Source organism: Lolium rigidum, chromosome 4 (genome assembly GCF_022539505.1).
Source record: "Lolium rigidum isolate FL_2022 chromosome 4, APGP_CSIRO_Lrig_0.1, whole genome shotgun sequence".
Classification (NCBI taxonomy): Eukaryota; Viridiplantae; Streptophyta; class Magnoliopsida; order Poales; family Poaceae; genus Lolium; species Lolium rigidum.
In genome coordinates, this window is record NC_061511.1 from 183,522,952 (window position 1) to 183,547,041 (window position 24,090).

Here is a 24,090-nt window from a genome sequence, read left to right on the forward strand (position 1 = left end):
CATAAAAAGAAATGTGATTTTTCTCCTAATAATGTGCACCTTGGAATCGTGAATGCTCCACCACTCAAATTTCTGACCAGGACGTGCGAGTGTGTCACGGCATCAGTTGCAGACAACGGGGACTTGCACCATCTACGAACAGCAAGGAAGTGGGCACATCCATTCAATCACACAACTAAACAAAGCGCGAGGACGGCGGTGCGATCGATCACGCCCATTTCAAAAAAAAGGCAGAATCTAAAGAAAGCGTGTAGCAATAATTCGATTCCAGACTAGCATCTGAAATGACCAGACACCATTTGGGCGATGGGTGTAATTTGCCCCGAGAAATGGCCAGACCTCACTTGGGCAATCGAATTATTGCGGCCGCCCACTACCGTAGAGAAGCTTGATCGGCCGGTTGTCCTGGACCTGGTTCACGGAGGCATGGTAGCAATTGATGCAGTTAAACACCACTAGCCAACCACCTCAGATCTGCCTATAAAATCCCCCACCAGCTTCCATCCTGCAAGTCCATCAACGTAGCAGCAGTAAGCAAGCGAAAGCAGTGAGCTCGATCGCTTAGTGATCTTCCACTCCCCACTCCTAGTCTCCATCGGCCCAAGCAGAGATGGCACTTTCTTCTCGCCGTGTGGCCGCGTCCGCCGCCCTCCTTCTCCTCCTCCTCGCCACAGGTTCGTTGGTTCTTGGTGCTCTGTTGTTGTGATTTTGTTTCTTTGGTTCTTGGCTCTGTCACCCACAAGCCATTTGATATGAACTGTGACTTTTCTTGGATTTACAGAGCTGGGGACGACGACGGTGGCGGAGGCGAGGACCTGCATCTCGCAGAGCCACAACTTCAAGGGCGCCTGCCTGAGCAGCACCAACTGCGCCAGCGTCTGCAGGACGGAGAACTTCCCCGACGGCGACTGCAAGACTCGGAGCTTCCAGCGCAAGTGCTTTTGCATCAAGAACTGCTGATGGGCTAGCGCTCTGCCGACCGGCCGCCGGCGGCGACCTCCGCTTCTACTCCTGTTGATCAGCTACTAATAGTTCGTTCGCCGGCCGTGTCGTCGTTACGTTGTGCGCGCATATAATAAAGTAGAATCGGTAGTTAAGTGTTCCTCGGATATGCATTCGTTTGTGTGTGAATCTTCCTGCGAGTGATTTTGCGCCTGCAAAGTCTAGACCTCGCAGTATTGTGTATCGTCGTGTCTGTGCAAGATGCTGCTGCTGCCATGTAAGGTCGTTACATGGATATATGTATGTCTGTGTTGTGTGTGATCGTTTCATGGTGATTCTGATCATTTTCAAGAATCAAGAGTAGCCTGCATTTAGCGGACTACTCGCTCTGTCTTCTTTTGCTAGACACAATATAAATTCTAATTCTAAGTTTTAACCGAGAAGACAGATATACACAAAAACAATTGATCACTTGGTTTGGGTGAGATACCAAAATGCGCTGAATAATATGGGATTTGCTAGTTCTCGACTAGAACTAACTTCGTGGTTAGTAAAGTCTTACACCATTTGATTTGCATCATGATTTGTGCTAGTCATAACTCATGAGTTGCAACTGAACTTTGATGACATCGTCTGACTCAGAACGAAGTTACTTCTCAGTCGACTGAGAAATAGTCACGCCCGAATAATATATACCACATCACCACCAAATATGCGGCGGAGTATGAAGCAAGGGGTAGTGATCAAATAGGATCATAAATATTGTGAAATCGAAATCGCACGGTGCAAGTATGTTAAACAAAAAAAAAATGCTATCAAAAGTAGGCGAGAACTGAAGTATTGTTAATGACCAACCATTGAGAGGGGGAGACTTGCTGATGCTATATAGGCTTGTAGCAGTGGACAGCGATTTTTGGCTCCCCGGTGATCCTGCTGTTTTAAAAAAATAAAAAATCACACTTACGTGTTTTAAAAAAAATTAAAAAAAATATCATGATGTAGCCAATGAATTATCCCATAAATATGCAAAATTTCAATTTCAAATATAAAATATTCTGGGCTACACAAAAAGGACAAACGTGTGGATCTGGTTATGCATATTTCAAATCTCCAAATTTAAACAGATTTGTCTTTTTTGTGTAGCCTTCAATATAAAGAGTTTCATATTAAAATTTTACACACTTGTAGGTTACGTCATTTACTATGTCCAAATTTACTTTTAGATTTTTTTAAAACAAATATGTATGATTTTCCTTTTCTTTTTAAAACAGCATGAGCACTCGTGTCCAAGAGCCAAAAACACTTTTCGTGTAGCAGTAGCATAACACTTGCTATATAGGCTTGTCGCAGTAGCATAAGAGCATCTTCAGTCGCGTCCCTCAAAGCGTCCCCCAAAGGGATTTGGGGCGCGCCGGACAAAAAAAGCGTTCCAGCCGCGTCCCCCAAAGCCCATTTTTGTCCGGCGCGGCCCGATACGGTGTCCGGCGCCCCGAGCCCGTCCCCGTCCCACAGGGGAAGCTCCGGGGACGCCGGACACAACGAAAAGCGAGACGGGCTCCCACATGTTGGAGACTATTTGCATAAACCGTTGGTTCGCGCCTCTTTTCTCGTCGCTCCTTCCTTCCCGCGCCTCCCACCCCAACGCCGCCGCTGGATTTCCTGGCCGTTTGGGCGTCTGATCTGTGCTGCGAGTCAGCACCGTTGTCGCGGCTGGGGCTCCCGCCGGTCGTGCCGCCGCCGCCGCGTCGCCCGGCGCCTCCCAGAACGCGCCGTCAAATCCGCCCCACCTCCGCGCACAGAAGGTGCTCGACGACTTGCCAGGTAGGCACGATTGGTCGCTGTTTGTTCCGTCGTCTGCCTCGGCGCAATCTTAACCATTGATTTTGCTTTAGCCATGGACAGCGACGATGAGATGGTTGCCCTGCTGCTGGAGGACGAGCAAGCGTTCGACGACGACCTGCGGGAGCATTTGCTGATCATCGCGTCCCTCCGAGGACATGCTTGACGCCGAGGCGGAGAAGAGGAAGAGGCCGCGCCGCGGAGGATCAAGGCCGGGAAGAAGGAAGTCGAAGCCCCGGCGAGAGGATGGAGGGGCATGCCATGCCGCACAACGACTACTTCGCCGACGGGGCAACACATGCCGACAATTTTCGGCGCCGGTACGGGATGAGCAAGGGCCTGTTCATGAATATCCTCCACGGCGTTCGAGAGTTCGACCCCTACTTCAAGCTCAAGGTCGACGCCGTAGGCGTTCTCGGGTTCTCATCCATTCGGAAGTGCACCGCCGCCATGAGGATGCTTGCATACGGAGCACTCGCCGATACACGGGACGACTACCTTCGCATGAGTGAGTCTACTGCCATTGAGTGCATGTACAAGTTTTGCCGAGCTGTGGTGGGAAAGTTTGGCAAATACTACTTGAGAGGGCCAAGCGAGGAAGAGACTGCAAGGATCATGGCACAAAATGCTGCCAGAGGATTTCCTGGAATGCTTGGAAGCATCGATTGCATGCACTGGGCATGGAAGAACTGCCCGTTTCCTTGGCAAGGTATATACAAAGGGCGTCATGGATATTGCAGTGTGGTGCTTGAAGCTGTGGCAGATTATGACCTGTGAATTCGACATTCTTTCTTTGGCATGGCGGGATCACATAATGACATCAACGTGTTGCAGCGGTCTCCGGTGTTCAGCAGACTAGTGGAAGGGCATGCTCCACCATGCAACTATGAGATCAATGGCCACCAATATACCAAAGGCTATTATCTAGCCGATGGTATATATCCAGAATGGGCCATTTTTGTCAAAACAATCTCGAATCCATCGAGTCCGAAGAATTCTCACTTTGCTACACGACGGGAGGCTTGCGGGAAGGATGTCGAGCGGGCATTTGGTGTGCTTCAAGCACAATTTGCCATTGTCCGGTACCACTGCTCTAAGCTGGTCTCACGACCAAATGTGGGAGGTGATGCGAGGCTTGTGTGATCATGCACAACATGATCATCGAGGATGACCGTAAGAATCATGTTAGGTCACATGTTGGTCCCTATGAGTGTCAAGGCCCTCTCGCGGAGGTTGATCATGAGTTGCCTGCAGATTTTGCTGATTTTCTCGCCATGCACGCAGAGATCCGTGACAGCAATGTGCATGAGCAACTTCAAGCTGATCTCGTTGAGCATTGGTGGAGGATCAAAGAAAATACCGTGGCACCTTGATGTATCATCTAGCCCTTTTTATTATATTTGATTACTTGTTTTATTGTTTGTTGTAATTTAATTTGAAAACAATCCTCGAAAACATTTTTTTTCATATGCTACATTTGATATAAATGGTTTATGTGTTAAAAAAATTATTTTAAATGTTTGGGGGCGGCGTTTGGGGGACGCGGCTGGGGAGCGACGTCCCCCAAACGCGGCACGAACAAAACACGTCCCCCAAACGCTCAATCCGGCGCGGTTTGGGGGACGGTTTGGGGGACGCGGTTGGAGATTCTCTAACACTTAATGAAATTGGCAAGACCGCACCACATGTACAGCCAATCATTCTTTTCCTTTATAAGAGATAATATATAATACCCTCGATCTGTGTCATATTGTTTCTGAAATGGAGACGATGCTACTTTTTATTACTTTAGAGCGCACGATGCTTTGCTGGGAGAAAACGATGATGATGCAATCGGTGCTCCCAGTATAAATACCCCTGGGGATGGGGCACGCCGGACTCCTTCATCACCCAACGCACAAGAAAAGAGTCGAGGAGTACAAGATCTACATCTTCAAAAGAAGGGCACCTCGGTGGTGGCTCTGCCAAGGATGGGCAGGGGAAGCTCCTGCGGCAGATCTTATCGATGATGTCTTTAGCTTGTGCCACAAGATATTTTCGAGAGCTCGCCTCAGGGGACCTTGCCGAAAGGCGCAACTCTTTCCTAGCGGGCAGCCCGGGAACCCTTGGTGAAGCGCCTACTCGTGGCAGCTCTACGTGTCCCTGTCAACGGCGAACCCGCGTGAAGAGGTGCTACCCGGGAAGAACTCTTGCCCTGGCGCTGCGCCTCGATCTCTGCATATGGAGTGTTCCCGGTGTTCAGAGACGCATCCTCCCTCGGGAGCGCATGGAAGACACGTGGTGACATCTCCCTGGGAAGGTCGCAGACGCATTTAATGCATGTCAGGTACAGTGCCCTGCCACCCTACGCGCAGAAGCAGGATGACAAGATGACTCAAGGACGTAGCATCAAAGACGGCAATGAGGCTCGCATGTTGGACAGCTGCGTGGCCCTCTTGCCACCTCTCCCGCCGGTTGCCACATGTTGGTGTAGGTTTCGTGCATGCAACTAGCCTTTGTGGTGACCCCTTGTATTTGGAAAGGAGGTCCTTGGCACCTAGTAAAGGGTCCAAGACTAAGAGGTGAAAAACCAATCCAGCCTCTGCAGAAGATGGGAAGATTGCATATTACTCTAGGTAAATTTCCTGACTTTTCGAATCTCTAGAAGCCCTAGGTTACTAATGGCCTTATTAGAGAGAAGCATTTCATTGATGTTTCTCAAGGCTTATTCCTGACAGACGGGGATCTAATAAGGTTAAAGTCACCCACAATAAGCCAAACAACATTGTCAAAAGTTTAGATATTATGGAAACATGAGAGGATGTTGGGACACATAGAGAAAACAAAGAACTTTTCCTACGCGGTACTCCCAAGAACTATGTGAGGTAGAAGTCCACGAGGATTACCACTAGATGCGCATGTGCGAAACTTGATGAAGCGCGTCAGGGCAGTGCAGACCTCGTTCCGATCGGATCCCACAATATTGTCGAACCTAGATGAACCGTGCCCTTTGGGCAGTGATACGTCTCAAACGTATCTATAATTTTTGATGCTTCATGCTTGTTTTACACCAATTCATATGTGTTTTGTTTATACTTCGTTGTACTTTTACATGATTTCCGGCACTAACCTATTGATAAGACGCCACAGTGCCAGTTCCCTGTTTTCTGTTGTTTTTGTATTTCAGAAAAGTTGTACAGTAAATATTCTCGGAATTGGACGAAACAAAAGCCGAAGTTAATATTTTACTGAAACGAAGACGAAGTCCGGAGGGGGGACGAAGATGCGCACCAGGGCGCCCAAACCACCCCTAGGCGCGGCCTAGGGCTGGCCCACGCCAAGGGATGGTTTGGGACCCCCAGGCACCCCACCGACCTCAATCCTCAGCCTATTTATACATCTTCTCGGGAAAACCCTGGATACCTGAGCCAAAATACACGAAAAGTTCCGTCGCGGCCGCCATCGCCGAACCCATCTCGGGGGTTCTGAAGCTCTTCCCGGCACCCTGCCGGAGGGGGAAATCATCGCCGGAGGCATCTACATCGCCATGCCCACCTCCGAAGTCATGCGTGAGTAGTTCATCCCTGGAGTATGGCTCCATAGCAGTAGCTAGATGGTTGTCTTCTCCACTTTGTGCTTCATGTATCGATCTTGTGAGCTGCCCTACATGATCAAGATCATCTTTATGTAATCCTCTATGTTTGGTTTGCTAGGATCCGATGAATATTGTGTACTATGTTAAGATTGATTATATATTCATGTCATATGTTATTTGTGATCTTACATGCTTTCCGTTGCTAGTAGAAACTCTGGCCAAGTGGATACTTGTGACTCCAAGAGGGGGTATTTATGCTCGATAGTAGGTTCATGCCTCTAGTTTCCTGGGAGAGTGACTTTATAACTTCTAAGATTGTAGATGTGTTGTTGCTACTAGGGATAACCCAACAATGTTTTATCCAAGGGTAATTCTAATGTTTACTTTACACACATTTCTTAATGCGATAGTATGTTGCTTGTAACTTTATACTGGAAGGGGTGCGGACGCTAACCTGAAGGTAGATTATTAGTCATAGACGCAGTTGGATTACGGTCTATGTATTATGTTGTAATGCCCAATACCAAATTAACATATTAATCATCTTGTCATGTATCGATCGATATATTCTGTCAATTTCCCAGCTGTAATTTGTTTACCCAACATGCTATTTTTTATGGAGAGACACCTCTAGTGAACCGTGGACCTCGGTCCTATTTCCTTTACTGATAAATTTAACTGCAATCGTGTTCTGTTTATTTTCTGCAAATATCTCCTTCCATTGGATACTTTTAATCCTTTGTGTTCAGCAAGCCGGTGAGATTGACAACCTCACCGTAAGTTGGGGCAAAGTACTTTGGTTGTGTTGTGTGCAGGTTTCACGTTGTTGCTGACGCTGGTAGTGCACCCTGCCACTAGTCAGCCAGCAACACCTTCAGAAGTCACGCATTTCTCCTACTGGTCGATTAAACCTTGCACTAGTAGGAAAAGCCTCATTAGTGGCGCACCAAAATACATATTCTGTGGCGCATGGATGGTGCGCCACAGAATCTTCGCCACAAAAATAAGAATTCGGTGGCGCACCAGCCCATGCACCACAGAATCAAGGAGTTCTGTGGCGCACCCGTGCTTCGGTGCGCCACAGAAAGAGGTGTGCCACATAATTAGTGTTTAGTGTGCCACAGAATTTACTCGTATTATACACGATTTTGTACTGTCTGTTATACACATACAGGTTATATACAGTAATATACATATATTATACAGATTATATACAGAAATATGCAGATACAATATAAATAGCATGTACATTACACATATATAATATAAACATCATCATCACATTACTTAGAGCTCGATCAAGATACATATATAGTGCAAGTGTCAAATGTTTTACATACAACTCTTAATTCATACAAATTTCACCATTTCGAGATACAAAGTGGTCTTTATCCGGTTCCTCCTTTGCTCCCTCCTCTCTCCCCGCCAGGCTCGCTTGCATCGGGGTCTTCATCCGGTTCCTCCCCTGATTAAGATGGAAGAAATACCATATAATAAATAAATGTCTCATACATTGTTGGTCAAAACAAATATTAACATTCAGGGATGGTGTAAGTGAGACCAAGTCCGATGCACAAGAGATTGATATTTGTGCTATCTTACCAGGCTCTCTTACGCCACCCCCGAGTGTACGGTGACCAAACATTTTAATCATCACCGCTATCTCGAAGAAAGACCAAAATAAAAGAATAAGTCCAACTCAAATACGAGCCAAGTAGTATCAACTAGATAGCATATGCCTCATACATTGTTGGTCAAAACAACTATTAACATTCCGGGATGGAATCAGTGAGACCAGGTAGAATGCATAAGAGATTGATATTTGTTTCATCACACCAGGCTCACTGGCTCTACCCCAGAGTGTAAGAGTGACCAAGCATTTTAATCATCGGCGAATAGTTCGTGGTGATGCCTCATACTTTGTTGGTCGAAACAAATATTAACATTTAGGGACGGTGTTAGTGAGGCCAAGTCTGATGCACAAGAGATTGATATTTGTGCCATCACACTAGGCTCACTGGCACCGCCCCCAAGTGTAGTGACCACAAAATTTAATCATCGGCACTAAAATGGAAGAAAGACCAAAATAAACGAATAAGTCCAACTCAAATATGAGCCAAGTATCAACTAGATAGCATATGTCTCATACTTTGTTGGTCAAAACAAATATTAACATTCAGGGATGGGGTCAGCGAAGCCAAGTAGGATGCACAAGAGATTGATATTTGTGTCATCACACCAGGTTCACTGACCCCACCCCAGAGTGTACAAGTGACCAAACATTCTAATCATCGGCCAATGCAATTAAGAAGTGTCAACTCAAATAAGAGACAAGTAGCTAGTATGAACTAAATGGAATGCCTCATACTTTGTTGGTCGAAACAAATATTAACATTCCGGTATGGTGTCAGCGATGCCAGGTAGGATGCACAAAAGATAGATATTTGTGCCATCACACCAGGCTCGCGGGCGCCACCCCAGAGTGTACATGTGACCGAACATTCTAATCATCGGTATTCTGAAGTACCAAAGCAAATGGAATGACAAGGGCCTCATACATTGTTGGTCGAAACAAATATTAACATTCAGGGAAGGGGTAAGTGAATCCAAATAGGATGCACAAGAGATTGATATTTGTGTCATCGCACCAGGTTCACTTGCCCCTCCCCCGAGTGTAGTGACCGAACATTCTAATCATCGGCACTCTCTCGAAGAAATACCAAAATAAACGAAGACCACCAACTAGATATCATGCCTCGTATTTTGTTGGTCGAAATAAATATTCATATTTAGGGACGGCATAAGCGAGGCCGGTAGGATGCACAAGAGATTGATATTTGTGCAATCACACCAAGCTCGCTTGCGCCGCTCCCAAAGTGTAGTGATCGAACATTCTAATCATCGTCACTCTCTCAAAGAAATACCAAAATAAACGAAGAACACCAAGTAGATAGCATGCCTCATATTTTGTTGGTCAAAATAAATATTCACATTCAGGGACAGAGTAAGCGAGGCCGGTAGGATGCACAAGACATTGATATTTGTGCCATCACACCAGACTCGCTTGCGCCGCCACCAAAGTGTAGTGACCGAACATTCTAATCATCAGCACTAAAATGGAAGAAAGAGCTAAGTGGTATCAACTATATAGCAACCAGTGAGCATGAACATTCATTTTGAAGGTGTAGGCTATGTTTAATAAATAATAAGTGAGAACATAATTTTTTTCACAACAAAATGGATATGATGCATACTTGATGCGACTAATATGGTTAGAAATACCAAAGAACTTGTGCACAGAGCCATTTCTTCCGATTCATTAGTTAGTTATTACTTATGTCTTGTCCTTTTATCCACATCTCATAATACAATATAAAATAAAAATACAAGTATGTAATGTCCTAGTACAGGGTATGCTCATACCATTGTTTTAAGAATATATGTGTCTACCACAAGTTGTTGCATCTAAAGCATGTAAATACTGCACTCGTTAGCAACCATGGAACCATGGGTTTGAAATGTTCAATGTTAGTATCATTTGTTGTTTACATCCTCTTCCTAGTTCTACACTATCGTGTGCTTTAATGTCACTCCCTCTCTTCAACAAATTGTACCAGGACATGCGCCCTGCTGCTCGGGCCTTTGCGCCTTCTAGACCAAGGGCTATAGCTTTGCTCTGTTCACCTTTGGGCCATCTACAAGAAATTAACAAAAAAAAGCAGCTACTCTGCGTCTTAAATTCTAGGGGAACAATCGCATCCATATAAAAGAAGTCTGACTGATGTACTCTCAAAGAAGAAGTTCATGGCTGATGTACTCTCAAAGAAAAAGTAAACCCTGGAAGGTTGGAGCATGTTATCCTTACTTGGTGCTAGAAGCCATAAAATCAGGCATTGGTTATCCCAGGGGCTTAACTAAGCAGAGCTAAGTTTTCTTTTTTTTATAACAAGCAGACCTAAGTTTATTTGAAGGTTAGCATATATCAACTTTAGACACTTGTAAATAGTTTATCAGTTTAATTTACTTCTTTTGGTAAAAACCATCCTTTCCTGAAGACATCTCCCAACCGCTTTTTTCCCGCATGATTGCTCCCCAATCGCCGTCCCCTAGCCGCCACTCCTCTCCAATCGTTGTCCGCCAACATCTCAATAAAACTAACTGACATGGTAGTTTCTTAATTGATGGTGTCATTTTGTCGTTGATCTGATTGCTGTACTATGTAGGTTGTGTCGTTGTGAGAAATATTATGTTGTTGTCTGGTTTGCATACAACTGATGATCAATCCAGATGAAACGCATTCATTTGGGGAACTATGCTCTGGCTCTTATGCTTTTGATTCACTGGCAGTGCAGAGCTAAGTTTTAGACGAGGCATTTCGTCGAGCAGGTTGTGCTCGGGAGAGGAAGAGGGAGGGGAGGGGAGCGCCCGCCGACGATGACGGCAAGGGTCGAGGAGGAGGACGCGCGGCTCCTCTTCCTCGTTGATGCGGCAGCTCGCCCTCCTCCATGCCGAAGCGGCGGCTCCTCCTCCTCCTTGACGCGGCGGCCCCTCCTCCTCCACGCCGCAACGGGTTTTGCTGGTGGTGGCGGGGATGCGTGGAGCGTGGCGGCATGCGGACGTCACGGAGGAAGGCGGCGGCGGCAGCGCGCCCCATTGCCGTCGCGGAGGAAGGCGGTGGCGCGCGGCGGCGAGTGTCGTGGGGGAGAGGGAGAGGGGTACGAGCGAGGGAGGGGCACGGTGGGTGTTATAAGGGTGCTATTTTTGTGGCGCACCAGCACCAGTGCGCCACAGAATGCCATATTTCTGTGGCGCACCAGCACCAGTGCCACAGAATGCCATATTTATGTGGCGCACCAGGTCCAGCGCCACAGAAATAGCGGAACCAATTATTGGGGCTGGCAGGGTGTGGGTCCCACCGAGTTTCTGTGGCGCATGAGATTTGGGTGCGGCACAAAAATATGCTATTTTTGTAGCGTACCAAGATTGATGCGCCACAGAAAAAGTTTCTGTGGCGCATGAGCAGCTGGTGCGCCACAGAAATAAGATCTCATCTATAAGGCTTTTCCTACTAGTGTTGGTTTCGTACTGAGGGAAAACTTGCTGCTGTGATCATCACATCTTCCTCTTGGGGTTCCCCAACAGTGTCTGCATACGTCGAGTACACGCCATCAGGAAGCCTTCGCCCCATTTTATATAGGGAGTGAGTGTGGGCTCCACAAAACTTGCAACCCACTCACTTGAGCCCTACTTTGGATATTGTGAGTCAAAATCATTGCCCCAGTCCTGGCCTGGTCCGAGTCCAAATCGACCTACTCTATTTCAGTCGGATCACATCGGCCTCCTCCTAGCTCTTAAAAGTGTGACCCTGCAGGGTCGTGGCGACTTAGACATGATTGGAGTCTAACTAACAATCGATCAATTGGTAGGAGCTCCTAGAAGGGTGCCGATTCCCAAGTAGCATTGAGTCATGATGACTAACCTTTTCAATGTGACTTACAACAGAGTCCATTTTGTTTCACGATGTAGCTTGTCAAGTAATAGGAAAGTGACATCATCCCTTTAGGGTCAGTTTGGGTGCTTGCAACTGTGTTTCCCGCATGCGTTGGACAAGTTTAGCCCGTTTGGTGTGGCACAGGTTTCCGTGTTCCTGCATCGCACGGTTCTTAAAGCGACCCAAAATTTGGCTCCGAAGGCACACTCGACTCGGGCATTCTCAGCGAGGCAGGCGCTGGCGAGCGCAAGGTGGGGAAATGCTTGCACGCGAGGGGAAAAGAGGGTAGAAGCCGGCCCGCATCGAGAAGGCACGCCATAAATAGTCTCACCACCCTCTCTCCTCTCACTCCCTTTTCTCACCCTCACTCCCCATTCATCTTCTCTCCTTCCTCTCGCCGTCGGCTGTTCCCTTTTCTCGCAACACAACCCATTGGGTTATTGTTCATCGCGTAGATAAAAAGTACCATGGATGAACAATATATTTTGGTAGTTAGAGGAATTTCCAACAATATTTTTTCCATCAGTGAACATTATGTTTTGGTGGTAATTAGACGAATACATCAGCGGTATTTTTGTTAGTAAGTTTTTGACATAATTCTTCATCACGCATCAGTAGATTTTGATAGTAAATCTTCGAAGCAATTTACACTACTAATTATCGTATGGTAATTATTTGACGATGCCTAATTTTTTGAAACCTATTTTTCGTTGCTGCATGAATAGTAACTTTACATCAGCAATTCTTCGGCTGCAACTCATTATATTTTCCCGTTGGCGGTTATCCAATAGTAATTGTTGAGCGGTAATAATGCGATTGTAAATCTTATGTACAATTCTTCAGCAGTAGTTTTCTACCATTATTTATCCCGTGGCAATTCTTCGACAATTACTTTTTTGACGATGCATGCCCAGTAATTTTCCAATAACATTTTTTTTTGCCAAAACTCTTCAAAGGTAACTGCCTACTTTACAGCTGCCAATGGTAATTCTTCAATTGAAGTTGCCCTACGGTAATTTTTTGGCGGTAGTTATCCAGCAAAAAAGTTCAATGTAAGGTGTTATTTTTTAAGGGAAGTTTTTGTGAATAGTAATCCTTCGGCGATTGTTCAACTGTAACTACATTCTTCTAAGTAGCTTCGGGGTTCTAACGCAATAAGTCAATAAAAAAGTACTCCACTATTTTCATGTAGTAATTAACAGACATTCATTTCGGCAATAGTTACCAAACAGTAAATTTTCAACGGTGTGCAAAATTTCTCGACGGTAATTTTCCAATGGTAAGTTTCCGTTAGTACAAGAACGGTAATTCTTTGACATAAATTTTCCTACACAACTCTTTAGCTGCAACAACAACTCTCCAACGGTTAGATACCCAAATGCTGTGAAAACACTCTCCAACAAACTTCGGGATTCTCCTATGATGAAATTAAGATAACTTTTTGTTTAATCTTTACCATTTGAATTACAATGTAGTTTCAACGTTTTTCTACTACGGTAACTTAGATTAAAAAAATTAAGTTCCACCACTTAAAATGATAGATACACAACCGTTCAAAAAGCACATTCCAACAAACTTCAGGGTACCTCTACAGTAACTTTGACAAGACTTTTCTTTTTAATATTTACCACTTAAAAGGTAGATACACAACGGCTAAAAAGTACAAACCTTAGAACTTAAGGTTTTTCCTACGGTACCTTTGAGAAGACTTTTAAGCTTACGGCTCAAAACCAAAGAACCAAAGAAATAAGGGCACAGCTGGAGATCAGGTGACTGAGATATTAAATCTCAGTCACCTATGTCCACGGTTTATCACCGAAGATGTTTAGTTTTGGCAGTCAATATCTCGCGGCGATATTCGCGTTCATTCTTCATGGGCTGTGTTCTTCATGGACGGTGGGCTCTCATGATCGTATTATCTAGGCCTACAAATAGAGCACCAGAGACCACCCAAGCAGCCACACCAGCAACAAAAAAAAAAGCCAATTATTGTGTGAGGTTTGTTATTTTCTTGTTACCTTAAAGTACGATTATATGAGAAAAATACATACTCGTATTATCACTAAATTAAATAGTTGTAACTCATGTGCAGACAAATGTATATTGCAACTTAAGTGCAACTGCAAAAGGGTCACTTGCAGCCCACATACAGTTAGAAAAATCCTAATTGCACCATTTGTGTAACTGAGAACATATCAGCTGCAACCCACATGCGACAGAAAAATTTCGGTTGCAACGCACGTCCGACCAAAAAATCATGGTTGCACCCCACGTGCAATTGGAAAAAACTCAGTTGTAACCATCATGCAGCTGGAAAATCTCAGTTGCGACCCATATAAAACTGGAAACATCTCAAGTTTAACAAATGTGCAACTACAAATATCTTAGTTATACCCCATATGCAACTAGGAAAATTTCGTTGCAACCCACATGCAATTAGGAAAATCGTAGTTGCAACCCACATGCAACTGGAAAAGTCTCAGTTACAACCCACATGCAACCTGTGTGGAACTAGAAAATGTCAGTCGCAACCCACATGCCACTGCAAAAAAAAAATCAGTTACAACCCATATGAAACTGATAAAATCTCAATTACAACCAATATCTAACTCCCTAGGCTAGCACGAACTACGATGTTATCCAACGTTTATGGACATTTTTCTTAGTTGCAACCCATGTGTTGCTACAGTTGGAAGTCACGCGCAACTCAAAATTACTCAGTTATAATTCATATGTAACTAGTTATATGTCAGCCGATCATTTGATCCACACCTTTTTTCGAAGGATAGTAGCTCGTTACGCACAAAAAAGGAACAACAAAGCCAAAAACAAAATACAAAAAGCCTACATGCTACCGGGCACGGCAAGAAACAAATCAAAAAGCCCACAGCGGAGGGCAGACGTAGCAGCCCACGACAAACAGAATCTGCGTAGACTCGCACGCGTAGGGAATGTGCCAGCCAAAATGGCAACAGGTTGCACAAATCTTAACGTTAAATCTAACCGTTAATTAGGTGACTAAGACATAATAAAAATCAGACGCCTAATTTCTAGAAAATCCGAAAAAATGATCACTAACTACGTATACTAAAAGATTGGCATCACGGACGCGGCGTACCGCCTTGCCTATCTTCCTAGTTCATATTGGAGTACTTAATTTCGGATTGAATTCATGTGCTAAAATATTTCGTGACGGAAAATAATTCTGTACCTAACAACAGTTAAATGACTGCAATTTCGGTGAAATCTTGTTCAAGGTGAACCGGGCGACTTGATGTCGAGACGAGAGGAAGAATGTACGTTTTGACACTGATCACTAGATTATGATTTTGGGGTCCACTTTTTTTAGAGTAGCCACAATGGGAGTATTATAAGTAGTATTATGCAGTGGCGGAGCTTAGTGCATGTCAGGGGGGGCCACCGCCCCCCCATGATTTGCACATGCACTGAAGATTTTTTTTTTGGAGAGACTATATTATGGATTTTTGTGTATTTTGCCCCCCCCCCCCATGAACTCATGAATTTTATTTTGCCCCCCCCAGCAACTTCCACCAAGCTCCGCCACTAGTATTATACATGCCATGTTGGCAAAAATTTAATGTGGCGCACCAATTAATGAGGTGAGAGTGAGAGCGATATCATAATATGATACCGTATCATAGCATGTAAAACTAGAAAATTTAATGATAAACACATCATGTACACAAATTTGCATTGAGATTCTACAAAATATTAAATATGATAATACTACGATACTATCTATGATATTATGCATTGTGGAGATAGTATCATAAACTAGTATCATGTGTATACTAATGTATGATATTTCCTTTTTTTTGACTAGTCTGCAGATTTACACAAGTTCCTAGACACACCCTACAAAAAGGAGATTTCCCACCATCTCACTCCACTCCCTCCAAAGCTGCCCGCGATCCCGATGGAGGCCAGCCATGTCCACTCGCCCACGCTCTCGTCGTCCGAGACCATAATGGCGGCCCTCCTCTCGTCCATTCCGGCCGTGCAGTTCCCTTCGCTGGCGCGGGTGATCGCCGCCGACGCGCGCCGGCAGCGCGGCCGCCTCGCGTTCCTCCTCCTCTCCCCGCCGCATTTCGCCCGCGCGCTCGCGCGGCTCCGCTCTATGCCTCTCCCAGCCAAGGCGGCGCTGCTCGGCCGCGTGCTCCTCCGCTCCCTCCTCCTGCTCATCCCCGCGCTCTCCCCCGACGGCTCGCACCACCTCCTCAACCTCCCCACGCCCGACCTCGACGCCGCGCTCCTGCTCGTCGCCATGTGCGACTCCTACTCCCCGGCCGCCTCCTCCACCTCGCCCGTGGACTGGCACGCGCTGCTCGTGGACGACGTGGTGCGCAACGCGCTCTCCATCTCGGGCCTCGGCGCCACGCCCTGGGCCGCCGTCGCGCCCTACCTCGACACGGCCGCCAAGTGCCGGCGGTTCGCGGACGCCGTGTCGGAGGACCGCGACGTGGCTGGCGGCGGTAGCAAGGACGTCGGGGGACGCGGAGGCGCGTCGCACGCGGCCGTGCTTGCGCTGCCCACCGCGGGCGGGGACGGGACGCCGTGCGCGATCTGCAGGGAGGAGATGGCGCCAGGGCGCGGCGGCGTGTGCGTGCTTCGGCCGTGCGCGCACCGGTTCCACTGGCCGTGCGCGCTGCGGTGGCTGGCGCGCCGCAACACCTGCCCATGCTGCCGCGCCGAGCTGCCGGCGGAGGACGCGCTCGCCGAGACCCGGCGCCTGTGGCGCGCCGTCGAGAGGATGGCGGGAGACAGCGGCGGCTGTGCGTGACAGCGTCGGTTGGATCAGAGCATGGCGTACGGGACGTGTGTTTGGACGTGCTCGTGTGTCTCGGCCTCACTCAAGTTCGCAAGTACACTGGTGTCAGATTCGTGGATTGTGATGGCTTTGAGGGCCTGCATGTACGCCGAATAATGGTGTAGGATTACTGTTATTAGTACATAAACAAACTCTGAAATGGGAATGTATATTCGTAAAATTAATAGATCTTGCTCATGATGCCGTATCATTGTTCATTATTATGCAAATGATGGGTCTAATTTTGTACCAGTACAGTATTAGCTTTGGTGGATCCGAAGTGGGTGAAGCAGGTTTCGCGGGAGAAGGTAGGTATCGTCGTCTTGCATCCTAATCACTGCTTTTTAGGCTTCTTGGTGATGATCGATGTTTCCGCCTCGAAGGACATGTATCATGGATGTGTGGTAAAGCCGACTGGTACTTTACTGGTGCAACTGTTACAGATATGGAAGCCAATGCCCGATCGGCGGTGAATCCAATTGGCAAGTGGGCATTGGGCAAACCTCGATACTAAACTGACTAAGAGCATCTCCAGTCGCGTCCCTCGAAAAACGTCCGGCACAAATGATTTGGGGGGATCGCGTCGGATAAAAAGAGACTAAAAATCTGTAAAAAAAGAGACCCTCCCAGCCGCGTCCCTCAAACAGCGTTCGGATACATGCATTTTAATAGAAGAGACCACCCCATGTGGGAAAAGTAGGTGAGAGAAAGTGTGGGAAAAGAGAATAACATGTGGGGAGTAGGGGCTGCATGCATGCGTCCGAACGCTATTTTTGTGTCCGGCGTCCCCGGTAGAGACTATGTACAGAGTCTCTACCGGGGACGCCGGACATAAAATGAGGCGCTATTTAGCTTTGGGGACGCGACTGGAACACATTTTTCTCCATTTCTTGTCCGCCGTCCCCCAAACATCATTTGGTGGACGCGACTGGAGATGCTCTCCACCGGTAGCCGTCAAATAGGCGCCGGCAGGGGCGTCGGCAACTCCGTTTGGGGGTCGCCGGCACAACATCCTCTATTTGGGGACGCTGCTCCCACACCTGCGCCTCCAAACCGGTGGTCCCGATATATTTAGTAAATCAAATTCAAATGTTGAAAAAGATATTTATACGAAGTTCGAATGAAATTTGTACAAATTTAACGTGAATTCAAATTAAAAAACTAAAAATAAACATCTAGCGGCGCGGGGAGTCGAAGGCGCTGAAGTCCAGTTCGTCGCCGCTGGACGTCCCGAAGGACCAGCTGTCGGCCTCGTACTGTACTGGCACGGGGATGCGGTGCCAGTACAGCACGTCGGCCTCGTCGAACGTCAGCTGCGTCGAGCGGAGCATGCCGCCACCGCTGCCGCCGGTCTGGTCGTTGTGTGCCATCGTGTCGGCAGGGTGCGTGTGGGTGGTGGTTCGCGCAGAGGTTGAGGACGGCGGCGGCTAGGGTTGGACGGCGGGGAAAAGAGAGAAGTGCGCGGCGGTGGGGTTTTATGGGAGGCGGCGGACGCGCATTGAAGGCGCATGGGTAAGGTAGGTGGACGCCGCGTGTCCAGTCGCCACCCTCGATGTTTTGGTTTCTGCGCGGGAGGCCATGAACGCCGATGACCAACCTCCCCGCGTCGTTTCCGATGCGAACCGCCGCGTCCCCTAGCTGACAAGGTGCCCCCACCTACGAAAAACGTCGTTCCGCGATGCGCCAGCGCACCCGATTCGCACCCTTGGCGAAGCGGCCGGCACGGGGTTGCCGGCGATTCTATTGGGCTCCAAAATTGGTCAGTGATACGTCTCCAACGTATCCATAATTTCTGTTGTTCCATGCTTGTTTTATGACAATACTTACATGTTTTGCTTGCACTTTATGATGATTTCATGCATTTTCCGGAACTAACCTATTAACAAGATGCCACAGTGTCGGCTCTCGTTTTCTCGCTGTTTTTGGTTCCGTAAAGGTTGTTCGGGCAATATTCTCGGAATTCGACGAAACGAAGACCAAACCTCCTATTTTTCCCGGAAGCGTCCGTAACACCGAAGAAGAGTCGGAGAGGGGCCGGAGGGCCACCACACCATAGGGCGGCGCGGCCTGGCCCGGGCCCGCGCCGGCCCGTGGTGTGGCGCCCCGTGTGCCCCCTCGCGCCGCCTCTTCGCCTATATAACCCCTTTCGACCTAAAAACACCGTAACTCTTGACGAAACTCCGAGAAAGACTCCGGGCGCCGCCACCATCGCGAAACTCCGTTTCGGGGACGAGAGTCTCGTCCCGGCACCCTCGCCGGGACGGGGAAGTGCCCCGGAAGCCATCTCCATCAACGCCATCGCCTCCATCATGCTCCGTGAGTAGTTCCCCCATGGACTACGGGTTCTAGCCGTAGCTAGTTGGTATTCTCTCCCCATGTACTTCAATACAATGATCTCATGAGCTGCCTTACATGATTGAGATTCATCTGATGTAATCGGTGTTGTGTTTGTCGGGATCCGATGGATTGTTACATTATGATTGTCTATCTACAAAGTTTATGAAGTTATTGTTGTTGCAATCTTGTTATGCTTAATGCTTGTCACTAGGGCCCGAGTGCCATGATCTTAGATTTGAGCTCTATACTTATTGCTTAGATTGTATCTACAAGTTGTATGCACATGTCACTGTCCGGAGGGGATGGCGGTGATGTGAGGGACACATGTTTTCACGGAGTGTTAATGCTTTGCTCCGGTGCTCTATTAAAAGGAGTACCTTAATATCCAAGTAGTTTCCCTTGAGGCCCGGCTGCCACCGGCTGGTAGGACAAAAGATGTTGTGCAAGTTTCTCATTGCGAGCACGTACGACTATTATTGGAAAACATGCCTACATGATTAATGATCTTGATATTCTGTCTTAATGCTATTTCAATCCTATCAATTGCCCGATCGTAATTTGTTCACCCAACACTTGTTATTGGAGAGTTACCACTAGTGTAGATAGCTGGGAACCCCGGTCCATCTTTCATCATCATATACTTGTTCTACATGTCAACTGTTTTACGGTGCCATTGCTCTCATATTACTACTACTGCTGCTGTGTTACTCGTTACTATTGCTCTCATATCACTGCTACTTTCACATCACCCCTGTTGCTAGTGCTTTTCCAGGTGCAGCTGAATTGACAACTCAGTTGTTAAGGCTTATAAGTATTCTTTACCTCCCCTTGTGTCGAATCAATAAATTTGGGTTTTACTTCCCTCGAAGACTGTTGCGATCCCCTATACTTGTGGGTCATCAAGACTATTTTCTGGCGCCGTTGCCGGGGAGGCATAGCTCTACTCATAAGTTCACCTGGGGAGTACACTCCACCTCTCTCTCTCTATTTTATTTTATTTTGTTTTGCTTAGTTTACTTTTGTCTAGTTTATTTGTGCTTAGTTTATTTCTGTCTAGTACTATTTTGCTTAGTTTACTTTTGCCTAGTTACTTTTTGTCTTGTTTTATTTTCCTCATATACCCAAAAATCCATAAAAATTTGAAAAACCTAAAATTTAAAAACTGCTGTTATGGGAGAACCTACAACCTACTTGGAGCTTATAGAATGTTATAATTGTTATAGAGAATCAAGAACTGGTAAAATAATGAGTGCTATGATAGAAAAATTGAATACAATTGCTAAAATCTTGCTTGAACGCCATAATATAAACTGTTGCTCTCAACAGGATACTAAACATCTTAAATTTCAATGTGGCTTTAGTGAGGAATTTTTTATTAAGAACTATAATCGGAATTGCTATATTCATTATGGGTTCGAAGAGGTAGAACAATTTGTCTTATTTATGGGAGCCTCCGAGATAGAATCCTTCATGGTTGAGAATTATGAAACTTGTGTTGTTTGTAAGGGCCTTAAAGATTATGTCTCTACTATCCTTAATTCTTGCATAGAATGCTACAGTAGGAATCCCTATATCCTTGATTATAAAGAGAGACACATTAATGCACAAGAATGCACTCACAATTTGCAGGAACCGGTGGAAGAAGAAATTGATGAACCTGAAAGCTCATTGGATGAAAAAGAGGAGGAAATTGATGAACCTGAATGCTCATTGGATGAAAAAGAAGAGGAGAGTGACGAACAAAAGGAGGAAGAATGGATTAGCTACCCATGCCAACCTTCTAATGAGAGTAACTCTTTATCTCTTACACTATTTGATTGTCCTCCATGCTTACCGGAAGAGGTTGAATGTTATGTTCTTGTGGATTCTCTTGAAATAGTACCTATGAGTAATACTTGTGAGAATAATTATGCTACTGTTACATATGATAATCCATGCTACTTTGATAAATCTTATGATAATGCTTTGTTTGTGCCTGATGTCGAAATGCATGGTACTAAAGAATTTTGCTTGGCAAATGTTTATGATAAAGCTTTAGATGATGGTCCTATGTTACTTGATAATATTAATTGTACTACTAATGAAAATGGGATTGGAGAGTTCTTGACTTATTCTATGAGTCCCATATCTATTGATATTGATCACCTACCTTGTTATATTATTAATAAAAGTAAGTTTGAAAGTTTTAATTCCACTATTCTTGAACTTGATAAAAATTATGTGTTTGGAAATCATGAAAAGTATGCTGCATGTGATAGCTATATTGTTGAGTTTATTCATGAAGCTACTGAAAATTATTATGAGAGAGGAAAATATGGTAGTAGAAATTTTCATGGTGCTAAAACACCTCTCTATATGTTTAAAATTTTGAAGTTACTCTTGTTTTATCTTCTTATGCTTATCACTTTGTTCTTCATGAATTTATTTGTGTACAAGATTCCTATGCATAGGAAGTGGGTTAGACTTAAATGTGTTTTGAATTTGCTTTTTGATGCTCTCTTTTGCTTCAAATACTATTTCTTGCGAGTGCATCATTTAAAACTCGCTGAGCCCATCTTAATGGCTATAAAGAAAAGAACTTCTTGGGAGATAACCCATGTGTTATTTTGCTACAGTACTTTGTTTTATATTTGTGTCTTGGAAGTTGTTTACTACTGTAGCAACCTCTCCTTATCTTAGTTTTGTGTTTTGTTGTGCCAAGTGAAGCCTCTAATCGAAGGTTGATACTAGATTTGGATTTCTGCGCAGAAACAGATTTCTATCTGTCACGAATATGGGCTGTTCTCTCTGTAGGTAACTCAGAAAAATATGCCAATTTACGAGCGTGTTCCACAGATATGTACGCAACTTTCGTTAGTTTTGAGTTTTCTGATTTGAGCAACGGAAGTATTTTATTAAAATTCGTCTTTACTGGCTGTTCTGTTTTGGCAGATTCTGTCTCTGTTTTTGCATTGTCTCTTGTGGACTTTAAGCGAGGTTTTCTAGACGTGGAGAGCTGTAGCTAATGTTTTATTGAGTTCTTGCAATGTGCCACTACAGGACCAAGGTGGATTCAAATTTTTTGAGTACTAACCCCTCTAATGAAGTTTATGAGAAGTTTGGTGTGAAGGAAGTTTTCAAGGGTCAAGAGAGGAGGATGATATATGATCAAGAAGAGTGAAAAGTCTAAGCTTGGGGATGCCCCCGTGGTTCATCCCTGCATATTTCAAGAAGACTCAAGCGTCTAAGCTTGGGGATGCCCAAGGCATCCCCTTCTTCATCAACTTATCGAGTTCCTCCCCTGAAACTATATTTTTATTCGGTCACATCATATGTGTTTTACTTGGAGCGTCTGTGTGCTTTTATTTTTGTTTTGTTTGAATAAGATCGGATCCTAGCAATCCTTGTTTGGGAGAGATACACGCTCCACTTTTTCATATGAACACTCGTGTTCTTCGTTTTACTTTTAATGTTCAATGATAAAAGTTGGAAGCTATTGCACTTATATTTGGTTGAAAACAGAAAATGCCTCTTCATGTCTTGGATAATTTGACACTTGGCAATTGTTTTGAGCTCTCAAGTAGATCATGATTAAGTTTTTTTTCATGTAGTTTAAACCTATTAGTGGAGAACTACTGTAGAGCTTGTTGAAATTGGTTTGCATAATTGGTCTCTCTTAAGGTCTAGATATTTTCTGGTAAAAGTGTTTGAGCAACAAGGAAGACGAGTGTAGAGTATTATAATGCTTGCAATATGTTCTTATGTAAGTTTTGTCTGTACCGGTTCATACTTGTGTTTGCTTCAAATAGCCTTGCTAGCCTAAGCCTTGTATCGAGAGGGATTACTTCTCATGCATCCAAAATACTTGAGCCAACCACTATGCCATTTGTGTCCACCATACCTACCTACTATGTGGTATTTCCTGCCATTCCAAAGTAAATTGCTTGAGTGCTACCTTTAAACAATTCAAAATGCTTCTCAATTTGTGTTAATGTTTTATAGCTCATGAGGAAGTATGTGGTGTTTATCTTTCAATCTTGTTGGGCAACTTTTACCAATGGACTAGTGGCTTCATCCGCTTATCCAATAATTTTGCAAAAAGAGCTGGCAATGGGATTCCCAGTCCCAAATAAATTAACAAAAATAGACACTCCTCCATGGTATGTGATTGTTGGACGGCACCCGAAGGATTCGGTTAGCCATGGCTTGTGTAAGCAAAGGTTGGGGGAGTGTCATCATCATAATAAAACTAAAATAAAAGGGCACTCCTTCATGGTATGAGATTGTTGGCAGGCACCCGAGGATTCGGTTAGCCATGGTTTGTGAAAGAAAGGTTGGAAGGAGTGCCAACCAAAAATAAAAATAATTCATGGGAGCCGCTCTTGAAGGTTTGTCTAGCAAGGGGGTTAGAGTGCCCACTACCATTCGTTGACAACAACAAACACCTCTCAAAACTTTACTTTTATGCTCTCTTTATGTTTTCAAAACCAAAAAGCTCTAGCACAAATATAGCAATCGATGCTTTCCTCTTTGAAGGGCCATTCTTTTACTTTATGTTGAGTCAGTTTACCTACTTCCTTCCATCTTAGAAGCAAACACTTGTGTCAACTGTGCATTGATTCTTACATACTTGCTTATTCGCATTCATCATATTACTTTGTGTTGACAATTATCCATGAGATATGCATGTTACAAGTTGAAAGCAACCGCTGAAACTTATATCTTCCTTTGTGTTGCTTCGATGCCTTTACTTTGAACTTATTGCTTTATGAGTTAACTCTTGTGCAAGACTTTTGATACTAGTCTTGAAGGTATTATTCATGAAAAGTTTTGCTATATGTTATCTATTTGTTAGCAACTATAGATCATTGCCTTGAGTCACTTCATTCATTTCATATGCTTTGTAATAGTATGATCAAGGTTATGTAAGTAGCATGTCACTACAGAAATTATTCTTTTTATCGTTTACCTACTCGGGACGAGCAGGAACTAAGCTTGGGGATGCTTGATACGTCTCCAACGTATCCATAATTTCTGTTGTTCCATGCTTGTTTTATGACAATACTTACATGTTTTGCTTGCACTTTATGATGATTTCAT

General features: G+C 45.1%; 1 protein-coding gene and 1 pseudogene across 1 annotated transcript; both read left to right on the forward strand.

Annotated features, from left to right (window-relative positions):
* Positions 1 to 386: 386 nt before the first annotated feature.
* LOC124646583 (defensin-like protein CAL1) lies at positions 387 to 1,014 on the forward strand. The gene is made up of 2 exons (XM_047186687.1): positions 387 to 674; positions 782 to 1,014. The coding sequence occupies exons 1-2, from the start codon at positions 611 to 613 to the stop codon at positions 958 to 960; spliced, it is 243 nt and encodes an 80-aa protein (XP_047042643.1). The 5' UTR covers positions 387 to 610; the 3' UTR covers positions 961 to 1,014.
* A 14,970-nt stretch (positions 1,015 to 15,984) lies between these two features.
* On the forward strand, positions 15,985 to 16,647 carry LOC124647885 (annotated as a pseudogene).
* Positions 16,648 to 24,090: the final 7,443 nt, after the last annotated feature.